The sequence below is a fragment of the Lathamus discolor genome, chromosome 3 (genome assembly GCF_037157495.1).
Source record: "Lathamus discolor isolate bLatDis1 chromosome 3, bLatDis1.hap1, whole genome shotgun sequence".
Lineage (NCBI taxonomy): Eukaryota > Metazoa > Chordata > Aves > Psittaciformes > Psittacidae > Lathamus > Lathamus discolor.
Genome location: NC_088886.1, coordinates 90500138 through 90518805, shown reverse-complemented (window position 1 = coordinate 90518805; position 18668 = coordinate 90500138). Strand labels below are relative to the sequence as shown.

The window sequence follows — 18668 nt, the reverse complement described above, 5'->3', positions numbered from 1 at the left end:
TATTCTGCAACACTGCTGCATGTATGTGTCAGTTGCTGTTCCTATGGGTACTGCTGAATTCCAGGGCTAACTCCTCTGAATTATTGTTAGCTTCAACTGTGCTTACAAGCATGTCTTGAGGTGAATCCCACTTCACGATTATAGAATCATAGAATAGTTAGGGTTGGAAAGGGCCTCAAGATCATCCAGTTCCAACCCCCCTGCCATGGGCAGGGACACCTCACACTAAACCATCCCACACAAGGCTTCATCCAACCTGGCCTTGAACACTGACAGGGATGGAGCACTCACAACCTCCCTGGGCAACCCATTCCAGTGCCTCACCACCCTAAAAGGAAAGAATTTCTTCCTTATATCCAATCTAAACTTCCCCTGTTTAAGTTTTAACCCGTTACCCCTTGTCCTGTCACTACAGTCCCTAATGAATAGTCTATCCCCAGCATCCCTATAGGCCCCCTTCAGATACTGGAAGGCTGCTATGAGGTCTCCACGCAGCCTTCTCTTCTCCAGGCTGAACAGCCCCAACTTTCTCAGCCTGTCTTCGTTTGGGAGGTGCTCCAGTCCCCTGATCATCCTCGTGGCCCTCCTCTGGATTTGTTCAACAGTTCCATGTCCTTTTTATGTTGAGGACACTATTTTGTACCATATTGTACTTCTGTAGGCTGTCTAGGTTCTGTCACATCACCAGGCTTATGCTGCATATTGTTAATGTGTATTCTTTTTTTCACAAGGTGGATCGTATGTCTTTTCCATGCGGTTGCACTAAAGAAGGCTGTAGCAATACAGCAGGTAGAATTGAATTTAACCCTATCCGTGTACGGACTCACTTTTTGCACACAATAATGAAACTTGAATTGGAGAAAAATAGAGAGCAGCAAGTTCCGACACTAAATGGCTGCCACAGTGAGATAAGTGCACACACTAGCTCTATGAGTCCAGGACCCCATCCAGTTGAATATTCAATTGCAGAAAATTTTGAGATTGAAACTGAACCTCCGGCTGTGGTTATGCATTCTCAGTCAGCCGAGGACTTGGACTGCCCAGGGGAAGAGGAGGAAGAGGAAGATGGGAGTAGCTTTTGTAGTGGAGTTACAGATTCTAGCACACAGAGTTTAGCCCCTAGTGAATCAGATGATGATGAAGAGGAAGAGGAAGATGAGGAGGAAGATGAGGAGGAAGAAAAAGCAGATGATTTTGTAGAAAGTATGGGCTCCCATGCTGATATGGTGCCTCTTCCTTCTGTCCTTTGCTACTCTGATGGAACTGCTGTGCATGAAAACCACTCTAAAAATGCCTCATACTATACTAACTCTTCAAATCTGTATTACCAAATAGAGAACCACGTTGCTGGCACTGCTAACCAGATCAGTGAGACTTACTCAGAAAGGGATGCTGTCAAGAACGGTAGTCTTTCTCTGGTGCCTTACAACATGACTTCAGAACAGTTTGTTGACTACACACGGCAATCAGAGGAAACTTTTAGCAGCCCTCACTACCCTTCTGCAAACCCCTCAGTGATTGTTTGCTGCTCATCTTCTGAAGGTGATAGCAGTGCTCCCTGTAACAGTTTATACACTGAGCATAGGCCAAGTCACCCTCAAGTGGAATTTCACTCATACTTGAAAGGTCCGTCTCAAGATGGGTTTGTTTCAGCTCTGAATGGCGACAGTCGTGTACAGGAGCACCCTGCTGAGAATTCATTAAACCTCCCAGAAAAGAGCAGACTGCACGAAGAGTGCATCAAATCACCAGTGGTAGAAACGTTACCTGTTTAATATTAAATTTATTCTAGGACTGACTTCCTGTATCAAAGTGCACTCACGCTGGATTTCCTGGAATCTTACTTTTTTAAGAGGTAGACAACACTTGGACTACAGTCAATGCTCCAGACACATTTTGTTTTCTCAAGCTACACTGGCAGTGATATTGCACAAAACCAGTTCATGTAAAGATTTAAATAAGAATAATCAAACTGTCTTTTGATAAAAATAAAACACGTAAGTAAAAACACACCCAACATATCTCAAAGTAGCCTACCTATCAAAGTATGTGAAACCTGCCAAGCTATCTGAATCAAAGCTTCATGTTTTTGATTGTCGGGCCTGTGCAAGATTGTTAAAAATGATAGTTTGAAGAAATCATGTTTAGAGTCCTAATTTTCAACATATCTGAAAAGATGGTAAGTTTAATGTAAAAGTAACTACTGTACAAAAAAGTTTTAATTGTTCTGTACTGTATGTATTTTATTTATGGTAGTTTAGTACTCATGTTTTGAGAAAAATGAACAGCATGTTCATTTGAGCAGAAGATCCATAGCTAGTTACAAAGAGCATGTCCACTCTTCATCTGGAGTACCTTGTATTCTTCCATTTTGTTTTTTTAATTTTCTCAAATACCATTTCTGGTGAATTATTTTGAAGCGCATTTTTAGAGTGTACCATTTTCTTATTTGCTATACTTGCAAAACAGAAGAGTCAGAAAAGGGGGTGTTTTATATCTTCTAGAAAGATGAAAGGTAGACAATCCTCCATTTAAATTAAAATCAGTGGCATTCCAGAACTAAGACCCCCTCCCCAAAGAAAAATGATCTTTTATGTAAAGGCAAAGCAGTAGCTTCAGCTTGCACAGCACCTTTTAGCTCAACAAACATTCAGCTATTTATGCACTTTAGTGCCATTTTGCAGTACTGTATTAACTGCGGGAACTGTGAACTATTCTGGAGAAATGCCGTAGCTCCAGACTCTGAGGTGTATGTAAGATCTTAAAATTCATTGTGACAAAATCCATACTTTTTTCCCAAGCCAGTTTATGAATGTGTCAGTAGGCAATTTGTAAAAGCAGGTTCTTGCTGGTCAGAATTTAAATGAAGCATGGAAAAAAAAAGTGTGAAGTGTCTAGATTTCATAAATGTTTATTAGCAGTTTTTATGAAACGAGACTGGCTTTTGTGGACTTCTAATTGTATCTCAGATTTACAGAATCATTTGGTCTAATTAAGAACCAGTCGATTCAGTGAAGAAAAATAGCTTCAAAAATTTTATATTTGCTAAAGTTTGCAAGCAGAATAGCATGTGCGTCATGGTGGGATATCCCTTACCCTGTACTCCATTTGTTTTTAAATTGAATGCGAATTAAAATACCTACAGTATCTCAGCCTTTAATCTATTAAGCAACTTTGCTTTCCTCTAGAAAAAAGAGGTATAGAAACATACTTTTCTCTACACAATAATTCTGCACTGCCTTATTTTGGTTTCAAAATCTATTTATTTTAAATTTTTTGTTCTTCTAATACTGAAAATTTATTTATTACACATCAAGTGGGTTGCAATGTAGACCTGTCTAGTTTGTCAAAATAAGGATCAGCGTCTTAGTTTTTATCTGTGTCAATTCTATATGGTTAACAGTATGCATGTAAGCACAGTGTAAATTTTAGCTCTGTAACAGTGACTCTTCTGGTTAAAAGCTCTTTAAAACACCATGTACAGTACTCCAGTAGAAAACTGCCAGACTTAAAATATGCGTTTTAAAAAAATAAGCTGACTTAATTGTTTTTATATGAAATCTGGGCAAAATGATTTCTCATTTTTATGCTAAATTAGCAAAATATTTTTACTCCATGTAGTAGCTGGGACAGTTTCTTTATGTACTTGTTTCCGCAAGAAGTCCTACATGTTTTATATGAACTGCATTGAAGAGTCCTAGTTCTCTAGGGATTGGATTTCACACTTGCAATGTATTCCATCTCCTAGGAAAGTGCAGGCGTGTTGGTTATTTGGCTCAGCAATTCCTTAGCCTCAGTTCCCCTTTAAGGAAACTATGGTCTCTTTCTGTAACGGTTGAGTAGCCAGGTAAGCACATGTATTCTCCAGTTCCACACAGCAAATACCCATCTTCATTTTTAAAGAAAAGCTTGTTAGTTCTACATCTAATAATAATATTATTCTGCTCAAGATAGTCTATGGGCAAATGCAGCAAGTCTCTGTGTATCTAGGCATCTCGCATTAATAGTACGCTTAAATCTGGCACTCTCACTCAACACCAGCACCAAAAGCACAAGTCCATTTTTTCTTGAGCTGGGACAGTAGCTGTGAATAAGTAGCAGCTTTTTAACCTCAGAGTGTGTTGGAGGATCATGCACACTTTTACCAGGGTATTTCTCTCAGGGGAAAGTTACATGAAATATTTTGTTTTGTTATTCACCCCCTTACTGAGCAATAAGAAATTATTTTCTTTCCCCTGCTCTTTCACATGAAAAATATCTTTAATAATATTAGCGAGCACAGTCAGTGATTAACTTAATAAAATACATCTCAGCAAGCTTTAAAATACTGAGATGATAGTTATTTAATATTTCCATTGGCACCTGCTTCAGAGCCCAGGCCTCCTTAAATTTGCATCTGTATACACTTCAAAGCACTCAGCAGTTTGTTCTGTGCCATCCAGGCAGCAGGGGTGACTACAGCTAAATTCTCTAAAGCTTGCCCCATTGGATAACAAGCAGTAGCTTGTAATAGATAGGGTAGAGAAGGCAGTGAGTATGTAAAGAACTTGTGCTACACTATTTTCCCTCGTTTAAAGCAGCTCATTCCTGGGACTCACAAAGTAAAATGTGCAGAATAAAGATTTATGTTGAAAAAAGAGTCTTAACTACCTGGTGATAATGTAATACCTTCTTTTTGATCTGACCTGATGTTTTTTGATCTCGAGATACAAAGCAACCAAACCTTGTTTAGTTTTTGCAACAAGTTACAAAGTCAAATCTGTTTATAATTAATGGAGATTTTGTGGTAGCTATACTAATAATATCAACAAGCCTTCTAATGGAGTAAACTCATGCTGAGGTGAAAACAAACCCAGAACAAAAACAACCAAATCCAAAACCAGTAGAAACCTCTTGTTTTCATACAGGCATAGCCTGTTCCCCAGCCAATTCTGTATCAGCAAATAACAAAGCTAAGGCCTTTTCTAGCATGTATAATTTGACTAGAGTGAAAAAACAAGAGTCACAGCCTTGACCAGAACAGGCTAATTTGTGAAATCTAGAGTAGGCTGTAGAAATAAGTGAGAGTGTAATCAGCCCTTGATTAGGCTTTGATGTTTTATTTAGAAGAAGATAAGGAAGTACCCTTCAGATAAGAAAAAATAAATCATGAGATGGGAAATGTTGTAATGTTATTTTCTGAGCTAGTGTATAGTAATATATGATGTGTTCCATTTCCCAGTTGGTTAATATTCATATTGATGAGGCCTTTCATTTTGGGTAAGCTTATTTCTGTGTGATAAAAGTATTGTTAGAAATGACAAACAGCAGTATCTGCTTCTGTATTCACACAGTATATAATTTGTGGAAATGTTTACTGGTAGTTGTATCAGCTGTATTTCCAACACATCTGGCTACTGCTAATCACTCCTGAGAAGCAAGGTAGTAAATCAGTAGATAGTTTACGATTACAGTACCTAGTTCAGAAAAATGATCCCTATAAAAGCACTTTCCTCTGTTAAATTACAACAGAATTTTCACACAGGATATCTCTGAACAGCACCTAAAACTGGATGGCTTTTTTGCATATAATGTGAAATTTACCTCTCTTGGAAAAAATGCATTGCTAAAATTTATATATAAAACTTTAACTAAGGTTAGATGTGAAATTAGAATTTCTCCGACAAAACTGCAACAATTGTAATTGTTTCCTAAGAGTTGTAACTCATGCCCTGGAACATCCTTTAATAAATTAAAAGCTGGTCAGTAGAAGTTTCTAATATTTCTTCACCAACCCTTTAAAAAAAAAAAAATAATTCTAATAATCCTTTGATGAGCTGTATGCCATTTAGATCAGAAGGTTCCAGATTTGTAGTTTTACTGTTATTCATTTACATAAGTTCCTGCTAGTGAAACATAATTTCAGTTGACATTTATTTAAGACCATTGATTACACTATGATAACAACCACCGCTTGCTATAGATAGAGTTCAGCCTCCTCACTGATAGTTAATTGAGTCAGTCAACAACGCAATCCTGCCTTTTGTGTAAATTCTGCAGAAATGGATGTAGTATTCACGGTAGCGTTACTCACTAGATGATTGCTAACTGATCCAGATCCAGTTTCTAATCTTATCTGGGTGTTGCATTTCAGTAAACGCGCTATCAAACTGATCATGTAAGCATTCCCTGCCTCACCGTCAGGAAGATATCTTCACAAAACACAGCTGGTTTGTTACAGACTATACATACATTTGTATGCAAAATAGGATGTGATGTTTTTTCTTATTTCAGATGTTCCTGACTCTGATAGAAATGTGATATACTGGATAGAGAGTGTTAGGCTCAGAGAGAGGAGACCTGGGTTCTGCTGGTTTTGCCTTTGTCCTGCTGTGTCACTTCCATTCCCTTTGTTCTGGTTTATAAGGTACTTGGCGATACTGTGATTGATGAAATATTAATTCTACACAACTGGCAAAATACATTTTTCCTCCTTTTTGGCATAACTAAATTTTTGTACTGCAGACTGAGTCACTTGCCCAATAAAGCCCAACCCAGCTCAGAAGTGACTAGAAATTTTATTACTAATGTGAAGCAGCAAAAGCAAGCTCCCTTTTCCATGGACAGGGTGAACAAGCAAAAATTCAACGATAAATTTCATAGTGAAAATTAGAGCAGAAGCTGTGTTGAATATACATTTACCTGTTGAATGCTTAACATCTGAGCAGCAAGATTGTAGTTTACCTGCAACACCACAGTTGGCAGCAACTCAGTCTTATTGCCCTGCATGGTGCTGTCTTTTGCTGGCTGACCTCTCTCAGTGAAACTCCTTGTGTAGGCTGCTGGTTCTGTAGCAAAGCACGTGCCCTTATTCAGAGCAAAAGCAAGAGAGACACAAGTTATTGTTTCAAAAAGCATTTGATAAATAAGCAGCTCCCATGAGTTGTATAAGCTCATGTTCACTGTGCCAGTTGCTTAATTTTCTGAAGCAGTTAGGAACAGGGACAAGAGAGGACAATATGGTAAGTCAAGTCCCTAAGTGTTTTGGGGTGTTGCGCCTTCCCACTGAGGCTAAAGAGTAATTCTGTCATCTACTTTTATTATAGTTGCAGAACATTTGTAAAATACTTCAAAAAACTAGAATTAACTCAGAGAATATATTCTATAGAATTTATTTCTAAAGTACAAAATCTGATTACTATTTTTTTAAAATGGTAGAAAGCTACTGTTATTTTCAAAACAGAGTCTAGTTCATTAACATGTTCTTTGGTATAAAAAAAAAATATCTCAGTATTTGCTTTTTCAATGTTCCCAATTTTTTTAATCTTTAGTTTTGCTGTTCTCTGTAATTACTGTCCATATGCAAAGTATTAATTGTCCATTTTCTCCAGAAGTGTGAAATCCAAAGCACAAGCGTTGAAGTGATGAACAAGTGCAATTTAGTTGTAAAGAGATCTGAGTGAGCACAGGCTCAAGTTCTTTGTAAGTGCTTCTTGTTTACTGTCTCTTTCCACTCATCAGAGGCAGCTTTTAATTTTGTTGCTAATAAACATGCCAGAGTATTGTTTTCATATAAGGAGGAAAGTTATCCTTGAGAACTTTCTGCTACCCCTAATAGCTGATACCAAGAATTTTACTTTTATAAGAACATCCAATTCATGAAATATCTGTTTTGCAGCTTTAGTCTTTTCTTTTGAATTCCTTCCTCCCTTAATCTTAGTGTTTGGCAAAAGTCTGTTGAACAGTAAGGCTTTTTATTAAAATGGAACATGAAGCAACTCTCATGTCCTCTGTGCTATGTATGGTTTATGTTACATTAGTATGTAGATAGATTGAAACTGTGGTGAAAAATAGTCCCCCATTGGCTGAATATGAGAGGCATGATGGGGCAATTCCACTGGAGGGGGGGCGGGGGTGTGTGTGTGTCAGTAGACTCTCCCTTTCCATATACACAAACAAACAGGAAGGAAACCCCCCCGCCTGGCTGCAAACATGTGCTAGGAGATCCTTGTCTCCTGGGGCCTGTAGATCCAGGGGAAGAATGTCATTCATGATACAGCACAACCCAGTACAGGATGAAAATCCAGGATTATTAGAAGCAGAAAAACATCATTTAGGAGAACAAAAAGTTTCCTTCAAACTACTGTTACAATTTTTCTTTTTCCAATTTAAGATATAATAAATTAAACCCACCCTTTTATAAAACAGAAGTGAGTTAAATCTTAAAAAGTTAAAATGTGTATTGTTCTACTGCTGTATAGTCCTTAAAAGTTAGGATGATACCTGCTACACAGAAGGTCCCAAGTGACTGGAGAGCCATGTTCATGATGCTCTGTACTGCTGCTTCTCAGTTGAAAAGATCATAGTCCTTCATCCAAAGCTGGGGCAAGGGCATTAAAAAAAGAGAAGGCAAACATCATGTATTTACTCAATTATCTTAATTTGAATCTTAGCGGTGACACTTTACTAAGGTATTTTATGAATTAATGTCAAATAGAACCAAGTCAAAAAAAGTTGGCCTCGTATGTATGTTTGCCTGCAAATGTGCACTTTTCTAACAGGCTATGAAGACTGGATTAGCTTTTCTCAATGGACAGGAAAAATGGTGGAAGATAAAGGAACACCATTGTACTAAGATGAGGATCAACATAATCCTTTGTCTTGAGGCATGGGTGGATACACCCTGGAGTGAGTAAGGGAAGGATGAGAAAGGGCAATTTAGAGGAAAAGAAGGCTGAAAGCAAGAGGTAGATTGGTGAGGACAATTTTATTCTTCTAGAGGACAAAAGAAAACATTATATATGGGGGAAAAAAGAAGGAAAAAGGAAATTAAGATATCTGCAGAGCAAGGATGGAAAAGTATGTGCATGTCCCCTACAAGCTTGGCCATAGATTGTAATAGTAATTTTGTTATTTAATGTGTTTTAAAACAAAAACGAACTCAGTGCAAACACAAAGTGTCATCTTTCCATACCAGCTTTATACAGGCAAAATTAAAGACTTTATTATCCAAAAGCATGGGGTAAAAACCATAAAGCAAAGCAACACCCTAGAAGCATTGCTACCATGTCTTTTATTTGCCTGTGTCAACTGAGAAGTCACATTCAATATCATTTTATTTTATATATATCTACTCCCAGGCACATACTTCTAATATAACCCCTTTCTCAGATAAAAAAAGACACTAAAAAGCAAAAAAGAAGTAGATGTTCTTCTTAGAGTTTTAGCTTGGGATTTTCAAATGAGACTTAGTACATTATAGCATCTAATACCTTGCTAGGGTACTGGGAAATCACTGTAAAGAACCAGCCATCCATTTGTGAGTCTCTGATACACAGATTGAGCAGGAGTTTTCAGCTTATTGAAAGGATTGCATCATTGTGTGCACTGGCAGCTGGTTCTCTTAAAACAAAACCAGAAGCAAGCATGCTGGTTTTTTCAAACCATTTCACACAAATACCACCACTTCGGTTCTCACATAACAACACCCGTGTAAACAATGCTTAGCAACTGGGCCCTTCTTTTAATTGACTGACTGTAGGCACTTCTATGGAAATGCGTCTGAAGTGTAGTTTGTGAAACATGTTAAAAAAGTGTTTGATGTAAAATAAACCTTAGACATTTAACAGTGCAAAAATAGTTAAAATCTGTAGATTACAAATCTGTTCCTAAGAGCCTCAGCCTGTAATACTGTCTTAGTAAAGCTGATCTTTTAAGTTAAATTACGTTCTGATGTAATAACCTTTTACACATAAAATTATTAATACAAATGTACTGATTAATACCTGTTAACATAAGACATGGCAATTGGTTATTTTGAGTTGTTTCCATCTACAGTTAAGACATACAGCAATTGTGGTAAAAACACAAACAAAACCAACATTTCTTCCTTTTTTTTTTTTTTTTTTAATGTTTAAAGTATTTTCATTGTTTTAACAAAGTACATAACATTTGCACTGTCTAGTCCAGCCGTGTCTTTTAGGAGGTTCATCGCTCTCTGTCTATATATTTTTTCCCATAAGAATATAAAATTGTTTTTGAAATTTTTGTTGACAAGTGGTAAATAATACACCACATGATGGATTCAGAAGCATGTTGGATTCAAAAGTTGACAGTCTTTCAGACGTGTAATCCATTCAGATGAGACCAGTAAAACTGTGGTGTAATTGCAGTGATTTGTTTGAAATTTGTACATTACTTCTAACTTCACTAATTTTTTAAGAAAAGTAATTATGTTGAAAGTACTTAACATTTGCCATTACAGATGATCTTGCATACTAAAATTATGGAGATCTAACAGTAAAGCAACATATTTAATTGGACTGCTGCTTATAAACTGTTAAGAAGCAAAGGGAAAGAAAGTTCATCTTAAAATGTACATGGAAATAATTTTAAGCTTCATGAACTACACATTTCCTTAAGTTCCTTTTCATTTTTTTTTAACAAGTTGTAACATCAAAGATGCCAAAGGGTAATATAAGCTACAATAATATTCAACAGAACTTAACCTAGACCTTATGTTGTAATAATTTATTCAAATTAACTGTATTACTATTCTGTATTTATATTTTCAGTATTTATTATGAATGATATGGAATTTGATGTATTTATTGTGGCTTATTACTGCAGTGTATATATTACAAAAATGAGCATTTTTAAGTCTTAAACATTAGTTTCTTTGTTAATTAGTGGCACTTGTATCGGCTGTATTTTTATTATATATTGTACAATATATATTGTCCATTTGTTTGCAATGAAGTAAAACAGGTTTCTACGTTACATCATGGCTGCCAGTGCATTGTGCATCTTATTTCTACTACACAGTCATGAGACATTCCTTTCATCTAACAGAGCCGGAATCAATACTGCACCTCCTCACCCAGGCCTGTAGAGCCTCTGAAGACACTCGGAAAGCGCAAGCGTTTCTCCCGTTCCTCATAGTCTGACAGCATGAGGAGAAACAGTTTTGGTTTGGTTTTGGTTTGTTTTCTTACTATTTTTTATTATTTAATCAGCATAAACATATTCAAGAAATTAACAGAAATGCTTTGTTAGGTGTATCTGTTGCCCTTTAGTGATGCTACTGCCTACACTTTTCTGTGGCCAATGGAATAAACTACATGATTGAGCTGCACCTATCACGGTGTATTTAATAATTTTGGTTATAAGTTGATGACAATCGTTTTCAACAGCTGTTGGAATAAATTTTGCAACAGCTCTCTCTGGTGGACAATTTGCAGTAATTTTATACAACAAATCATTTCAGTAGCTGTAACGGCATATAGAGTACTGATACATTTCAGGACAACTGTGTAATTATTTTGAAAACTGCTGATCAACACTGATTTGTTATGAAAATACCTAACAATCACAGGTCTCATCTTTTTATTCTGATATTTAGTAAAGGTAAGCTGTACATTTGTAAAAGGTAAGTTGTCCCTAAGTATGCATTACTGAGAAATTACATATGGCTAAAATATATGTATTTACAAAGCCTGATAAAGATCAGACCTTGTTCTCTAGAGTGTAAAAAAAGTGGTCACAGGACTCAAGGTAGCATTTGTTTTTCATTTGTTAGGAGGTACAAAGAATGGAATAGGTTAACAGCTGCTATCAAGACTGCTTTTTCCTTGCTGTGAACTATGGTTAGCAACGCTGCTCCAGGGCTTGCTAAGCCATGCTGAAGGCAAAAACTTTGTACAACAACTTTCAACATTAGTGTTCTATAATTCAAGACGTCAGGATGCCAATTCAGAAGTAAGAAGACTTAATACTAAGGTTCAGTTATAAGTTGATCTGTTAATAAGTACTCCTGTAATCCTATACTCACACTAGTGTAAATCAGCAATTTCTCTGAAGGTACCAAAACAAAATCCTCAGGTACGGTGAGCTGGCAAAGTACCACTGCAGTTAATGGGGCCATAACCAGGTAGAGCCACGAACAAGCAGGGCCTCTTGTTCATGGGCAGGAGCTGCCGCAGAGGCCCTGAAGCCACAGAACATTTAGGACCTGCTTTGTCCTGTTGGGAGTAAGGCTGAGCTGTCCTTGCCTGAAAGCAAGCCTTCTTCAGCACTTGTCATTACTCTCCTGGATGTATAAGAGAGCATGATGAGATGGAGGTTAACAGTTAACGCTGGCTTTACTGGTAACCCTCAGTAGTTTACATAGCTGATTGATGTACAATTCTTTACATGCTGTATATGTAATAGTACTTCTTTTTTCCCCTCCATGGGGAAAGAGCATAATAACATTGCTGAAAGTGCAGCAGATTAAAAAAGGCAGTAAGAAAAGCAGCTTAAAAAGAGAGCCAGAGAGCCTCCTGCAACAAACTGATTTTCAGCATGCTACTTGGGTGAACGTTAACATCATGCAGAAGAGCTCTAGATAATGTGATGCACTTGAAGAGGTTTTAGTTGGTTCTTAGATATGTAATCCAGCATAAAAAAAACCACACCAAAAAACAAGAAAACCCCACAACCACAAAACACACACACACAAAACAAACAAAAAAAAAAAAAACACCACCACCAAAAAACCAAACAAACCCAAAAAATCCAACCTCTTAAATTTGATTTGTTAGCTTAGAGCAGAGCTTATGATTTACATGTTTCAATGTGAACTGTGACCATGATGTCTGGAGGACAAATGAAGATATTTGCTGAAGAAACAAAGTTAATGTTTTCAATAGCCATTTTAGCAGAAATTCCCTACTGCCAAGACAGAAAGGAGTCTTAGAAGGAGGTTGACATGCTACAAGGTGGAATCTAGCCCAAGGGAAAATTCAACTGCTTTTTAAGCTGGCTGAGGTATGGTGATATAGCACCCTGGACTTTAACAATAAATGAATTTTTCTCTATTACATAATTACTAAAGTGCATTTTGGATTATACAACAAATATCTATTGGTTTCTGACACTAAAAGGAGATTTATCTTGCATGAGCTCTTGTTTGTATGGCTTAGTTTTATATGCACATCACAAAATGCACTATGTTGACAGAGTGCAGAACCCACTTTGGTTTCCACCAGTCTTTGCAAAAGAGATCTTCCACTTATACTGGAAATCACTATGCAAAAAGCATTTTTTGCTCTATTTTTTGTTCTGTTTTTTCTAGCATTTCCCTTGGGCCTTTGACTCCAGTCTCAAGCAAGTATTTGGAATGTACACTGGAGCTGCTGTACATTACTCTTTTGGCTACACCTCTGCATTTTCCTTCCCTTTCATATTAAAGACACAGGCTGCCCCTCATCTCTCTTGGCCATTGCATGGCTCCATTTTTCCCCAAACCTCATCTTCCTTGCTCCTAGTTGCTGCCAGCAATTAGGCTTTGCTCCTGGCAGAGCTAAAGCAGAAGTCCAGCTTTTAGGCAGGCCAAGCCAACCCACAGAAACCAGTTTTTGTCCCACAGCCAGCAAAAACACTGCAAGTCTGCACTTTAACCACAGGCCTTGAATAAGTCAATAGGTGGCCTTCAGCTCTTAATTTCCAGTTACCTAGACAGGGAGGTAGCAGCCTTGATTTGCCCTGAGCTTGCTAGCTTGCTTTCCCTTATTCCTTTTTCCTCCCTCATTACATATTCCAGTCCCTTTTGAAAATATACAGGAGCTCTAGGATTAACAGTCAGGCAAGTATGTTCAGTGAATGTTTCCTGGCCCTGGAATAGTAGCTCAATTCAACTTTTTAGGTAAGTATGCTGTGCCATTATGAACTGCTATCCCCTGTTAAATTACAAATCTTACTATCTATCTCATAGAAATTACATAACATCAAATTTAGGGTTAATACTAAAGTAAAGATTTTTTATTTAGATGGAAGCTAATATATGTGGACAAATGTTATTTTACTGGGCAGCTTTCAGAAGCAATTATACCAACAAGTGACAAAAAAAATCTACAATTGTCTTCCTTGGCAACAGACACAGTAGCTAGCAGCCTGTCAATTGAGGAGTTATCAGTCACAAGGCATGTGATGATTTCTCTGATTGTATGCCCATTGTCAACCAGTCATCTTTTTTCTGACAGCAGTGCAAGTCTGAAGTACAGAAGGTTCAGCCAAGTGGAAAAGAAAGCATACACACTTTCCAGACCTATACCATCTAGGCAGCACTGAGGCACTGGAAAAGAATCAGTTCAGTGAACGTTGGTGAAAGTCATCATTAAGAAACATAAACAACACTATGATTCTAACACTGGAGTTCTTCTAAGTGTCCACATACATTTCCTGTGTGGGCGCTGTTCCTGACAATATTCTTCCCACCACACTTTAGTAACATAAACATTATTAATTAAACAATTCTTATTCCTTCCCCACAAGCTTTTTTTATTCCTGACACTCCTCTAGCCTATGTAACAGATACAGTTCTTGTCAGAAAATGCGCCATTTCTATTTTTTATTTTGCACAAAGAGGTGAATTGTTACTTCCTAGCTTTTCAGTGTGAATATAATGTTGATCTGATTCTAAACCACTTCTAAATGCAATTTCCCACACAAAAGAGATCAACCAGAATCTCTATCATGTAAAATTATTTCATGGGAAAGAAGGTTGGGCAGAAGTATGACGTTTGCTTTTTAAGGGATTTTCTTTTTGTTTGCTGAACCCAGGAACACAAGTAGTGTAGTCACTGTATAGAATGCTGAAGAGTTTTAAATCAGTGTACCCATTCCCCCCAGAAAAACGAAGGGGCAGTCTAGACAGAACACAGTCTAGTCAGTGGTATTTGCAATACAGCTCTTCCCCCATCCACCTACCTCCTTCCTATTCTGTTCTTCTTTTTGTCTTCTTGTTTCCAGCCCTACTTTTGAAAGGTTTTTTCTTCCTTAAAAAAAAAATAGTAAACTTGTATTAATGTGTCCCTCAGACTGGGAGAAACTGAGCAAAACATGCTAAAGTTGTTACTTACAAAGTCAAGCTAACATTTACATTATAAAAGACAGAATCAGATGTTGTAGATTTACCTTTATAAATAGACTTTGCTTTTCTAAAACTTTTAAAGGGGGCAACCTAAAGTGAAGGGTTAATGTTTAGAATGCAGAAAAGCTTTTAAATAAAAATCGGGGTTTTTTAAATATCATCATATTAAACTACTACTTGGAATATTATTGCCCTATTGACACAAGTGCAGTTTTGGAGAGAATGTTTTAGCAATTAAATCCCTACTTGAAAAATTAAGGAGATATATTAAAACACACAAAAAAACACTACATGTCCCTTCCTTGAAATATATGGTAGAAAGTACAATCTCAAAGGAGATCCATGCACAAGAAGTTCAAACAACTGGCTATACTTCTGACAACTCAGTCACTGAAATCAAGCCCCCAACATCTCAATCTGATATTATAATCTTGATCAGATACATAAAATCAGAAAAGATTATTGTTCTTCTAAAATTGTATTATATCTACCTATACAATGAACATGAGCCGGCAGTGTGCGCTCGCAGCCCAGAAAGCCAACTGTATCCTGGGCTGTATCAAAAGGAGCGTGACCAGCAGGTCGAAGGAGGTGATCCTGCCCCTCTACTCTGCTCTCGTGAGACCTCACCTGGAGTATTGTGTGCAGTTCTGGTGTCCTCAACATAAAAAGGACATGGAACTGCTGGAACAAGTCCAGAGGAGGGCCATGAGGATGATCAGGGGACTGGAGCACCTCCCGTATGAAGACAGGCTGAGAAAGTTGGGGCTGTTCAGCCTAGAGAAGAGAAGGCTGCGTGGGGACCTCATAGCAGCCTTCCAGTACCTGAAGGGGGCCTATAGGGATGCTGGGGATAGACTATTCATTAGGGACTGTAGTGACAGGACAAGGGGTAACGGGTTAAAACTTAAACAGGGGAAGTTTAGATTGGATATAAGGAAGAAATTCTTTCCTTTTAGGGTGGTGAGGCACTGGAATGGGTTGCCCAGGGAGGTTGTGAGTGCTCCATCCCTGTCAGTGTTCAAGGCCAGGTTGGATGAAGCCTTGTGTGGGATGGTTTAGTGTGAGGTGTCCCTGCCCATGGCAGGGGAGTTGGAACTAGATGATCTTGAGGTCCTTTCCAACCCTAACTATTCCATGATTCTATATATATGTATAGGTGCATATTTGAAAGCACAGTCCTTAATGTAGACACAGAAGTTTCAGGTCTCCGGACAGAATAGAACAAAAAAAGTCAATACTTTACTCTGCTTACCTCTTTTCTGGTAGGTATAAGGGAGTCCAGGTAAGACTAAGTTGCTGTTGTACCAAGTACTGCAAAAATACAGACCAAAATGTCACTCATAAAGAACAGATAGTAAACATGTATCAAAAAAGTGCTTGCAAAAATAGCAAAACTCTAGTAAAATTAGTAAAAACCCCACCATGTTCGTGTATTATGAATTTTGGACTATTGACCTATGTTAGGCCAGAAAAGTCAAGAAATTAAAGTCCTAAAGACAATTTTAAGTCACAGAATGTTTTTTCCTTTCCATAGCTAGAAGTGAACACAAAATACAATAAGTAGGTGACCTAGTTATTGTGTGTGTATATATATATATATAGTTATTGTGTGTATATATATACAATATAGATACACTGCTATATCTAATTTTTTCAGAAAACAGTCACAAGTATATATAGAATCATAGAATAGTTAGGGTTGGAAGGGACCTCAAGATCATCTAGTTCCAACTCCCCTGCCATGGGCAGGGACACCTCACACTAAACGATCCCACACAAGGCTTCATCCAACCTGGCCTTGAACACCGCCGGGGTGGAGCACTCACAACCTCCCTGGGCAACCCATTCCAGTGTCTCACCACCCTAACAGGAAATAACTTCCTCCTTACATCCAATTTAAATACTTATATACTGCTGCCTGCTATAATACAGTCTTAAATTACCAAAAAGAAAAAAAACCCAACAAAAAGTTAAAGTGGAGCTCGTGTATCACTGCTCATAAAAAAATTCCTACCGCCATGTGCAACAGGACATTTGTTTCCTTACAGTTTAAATTCTATCCTGGTTTGGAATGGTACCTCTAGAGAAAAAAAAAAACCAAACCAAACAAAAACAAAACAAAAAAACCCAGACAACCTGGTAGTGAGCAGACAAATGATATTTCATGTATGCAAATTCCAACCTGACAAGTTTGTAAAAAAACCCTGACAAGTTTGTCAGAAGAAATGATACTTAAAGATGACAAACTAGGAATTAAAAGAACTCAAGCCATTCTAAATAGTTGTGCTAAATACCTTGTTTTCTAGAACAGTTCCTTAAACACTCTGTTTCCATTTCATACCTGGGGGTCAACACAGCACAGCTGCTACCTCTGTAATCTCCCATCCTCTTTCTATATTTGAACAATATTTTCATTGACCTGCATCTTATTTTTCCTCAACTCCTCCAGTTTGTCAAGAGCATTTGTTGCCTTTTCTATATTGGTATGATCTGCAAAAGTAGCAAGAATACTTTGTATTCCAATACTGAATTACGTAAATATTTATCAGCAGACAGAGGCAGATCTTGGTGCAAGGCCATTTGATACAGTCTTCCAGTTTCACAGTGGCATGAATAACCTTTCTTAGTACAGCCTTTTTAGCAACTTATGTTCACAACATACATAGCAAGTTACTTTAAGTCATGTATCCTCATAGGATATTCTCACAGGTGTCACCAAAAGCCTTTCAGAAGCCAAGATGTGGCTCAAAGGCATGATTATCAAGCCAAGAAAAGAGAAACCTTAAAGTTAATACTTCTGACAAATTCTTGCTGGTTCTTGTTTATTCACTTGCCTTTCAGACGACTTGAAACTACTGAAAGGATTTCTTCTTGCTTTTCTTCAGAAACTCAATCAGATGATGTTAAATTGATCAAAGACAGTCTTCCTCCCCACATTAGAAATAAAAAAAAAAACAAAAAAAAAAACCCAAAACAATATCTGTCCATTCACTTACCCAACTCTACAGATATATTAGTGTTTGTATGTATTGATATTATTTATTTACCAGGAGAAAAGGACAAACTAAAAATTGGAATTTTCTTTCTTTTTGGCAGCCATGGCTTCTTCCTTAATCTCCCTCCTCTTACGAGTATAGCACTTAAAGAAAATACTAAGCATCTCCTTAAATACTGTTAATAGCTGCATCTAACTAGGCTTGATCTCATTGCTCAACTTTCCACTGTTATGTGCACTTTTCTTGAGACTGAGATTATCAAAGAGTTCATTATTAAGCTGATTGCTATTATGCAACTCCTGTTTTATTCTGTTTGAAGATTCTGCAGATGTTCAACACAATTCATTCAACACAATTCTTTCAACAAGCTGCAAAGATTAAATACCTTCCTACCATTGATGTTTCCCATCCCTACTTAAAATTGGCACTCCTAGACAATAGTAAGTCTTTTCCTTGTCTTTCTTCTGCTTTCTTCCCTTCCTAGAAGTTCATTATTTTTATGTCATAGCCACTTTCTTCCCATATCATAATACATGCAACTTTAAAGTTATTTTAAACCCCCACAATTTGCATAAACCAATTAGATCCTCTCCAAATCAGAATATAAAATTTTATTCTGAAATAGATCTTACCATACTAAAGTGTAATCTTATGTGACCTTAGATGCTTTAAGGGTGGGATGCTCAATAATCTCACCTTGCTACCCTGGAGTAGATATTTTAAAGTGTACATCTCTATTCCTAAAAATTTCTTGTGCAGAAAAGTTGCCTCTTTCTGGC

At 37.3% G+C, this 18668-nt stretch overlaps 1 protein-coding gene across 3 annotated transcripts in view; it reads left to right on the top strand.

The window, feature by feature from the left end:
- CSRNP3 (cysteine and serine rich nuclear protein 3) overlaps nt 1-7758 on the top strand; it is a 109018-nt gene extending 101260 nt beyond the window's left edge. For all 3 annotated transcript variants that reach the window (XM_065670530.1, XM_065670529.1, XM_065670528.1), the window contains one exon: nt 732-7758. In XM_065670530.1, the coding sequence (XP_065526602.1) occupies nt 732-1775 (1044 nt within the window). In that variant the 3' untranslated portion in view covers nt 1776-7758. The remainder of the gene's footprint in view (nt 1-731) is intronic.
- The last annotated feature ends 10910 nt before the right edge of the window (nt 7759-18668 follow it).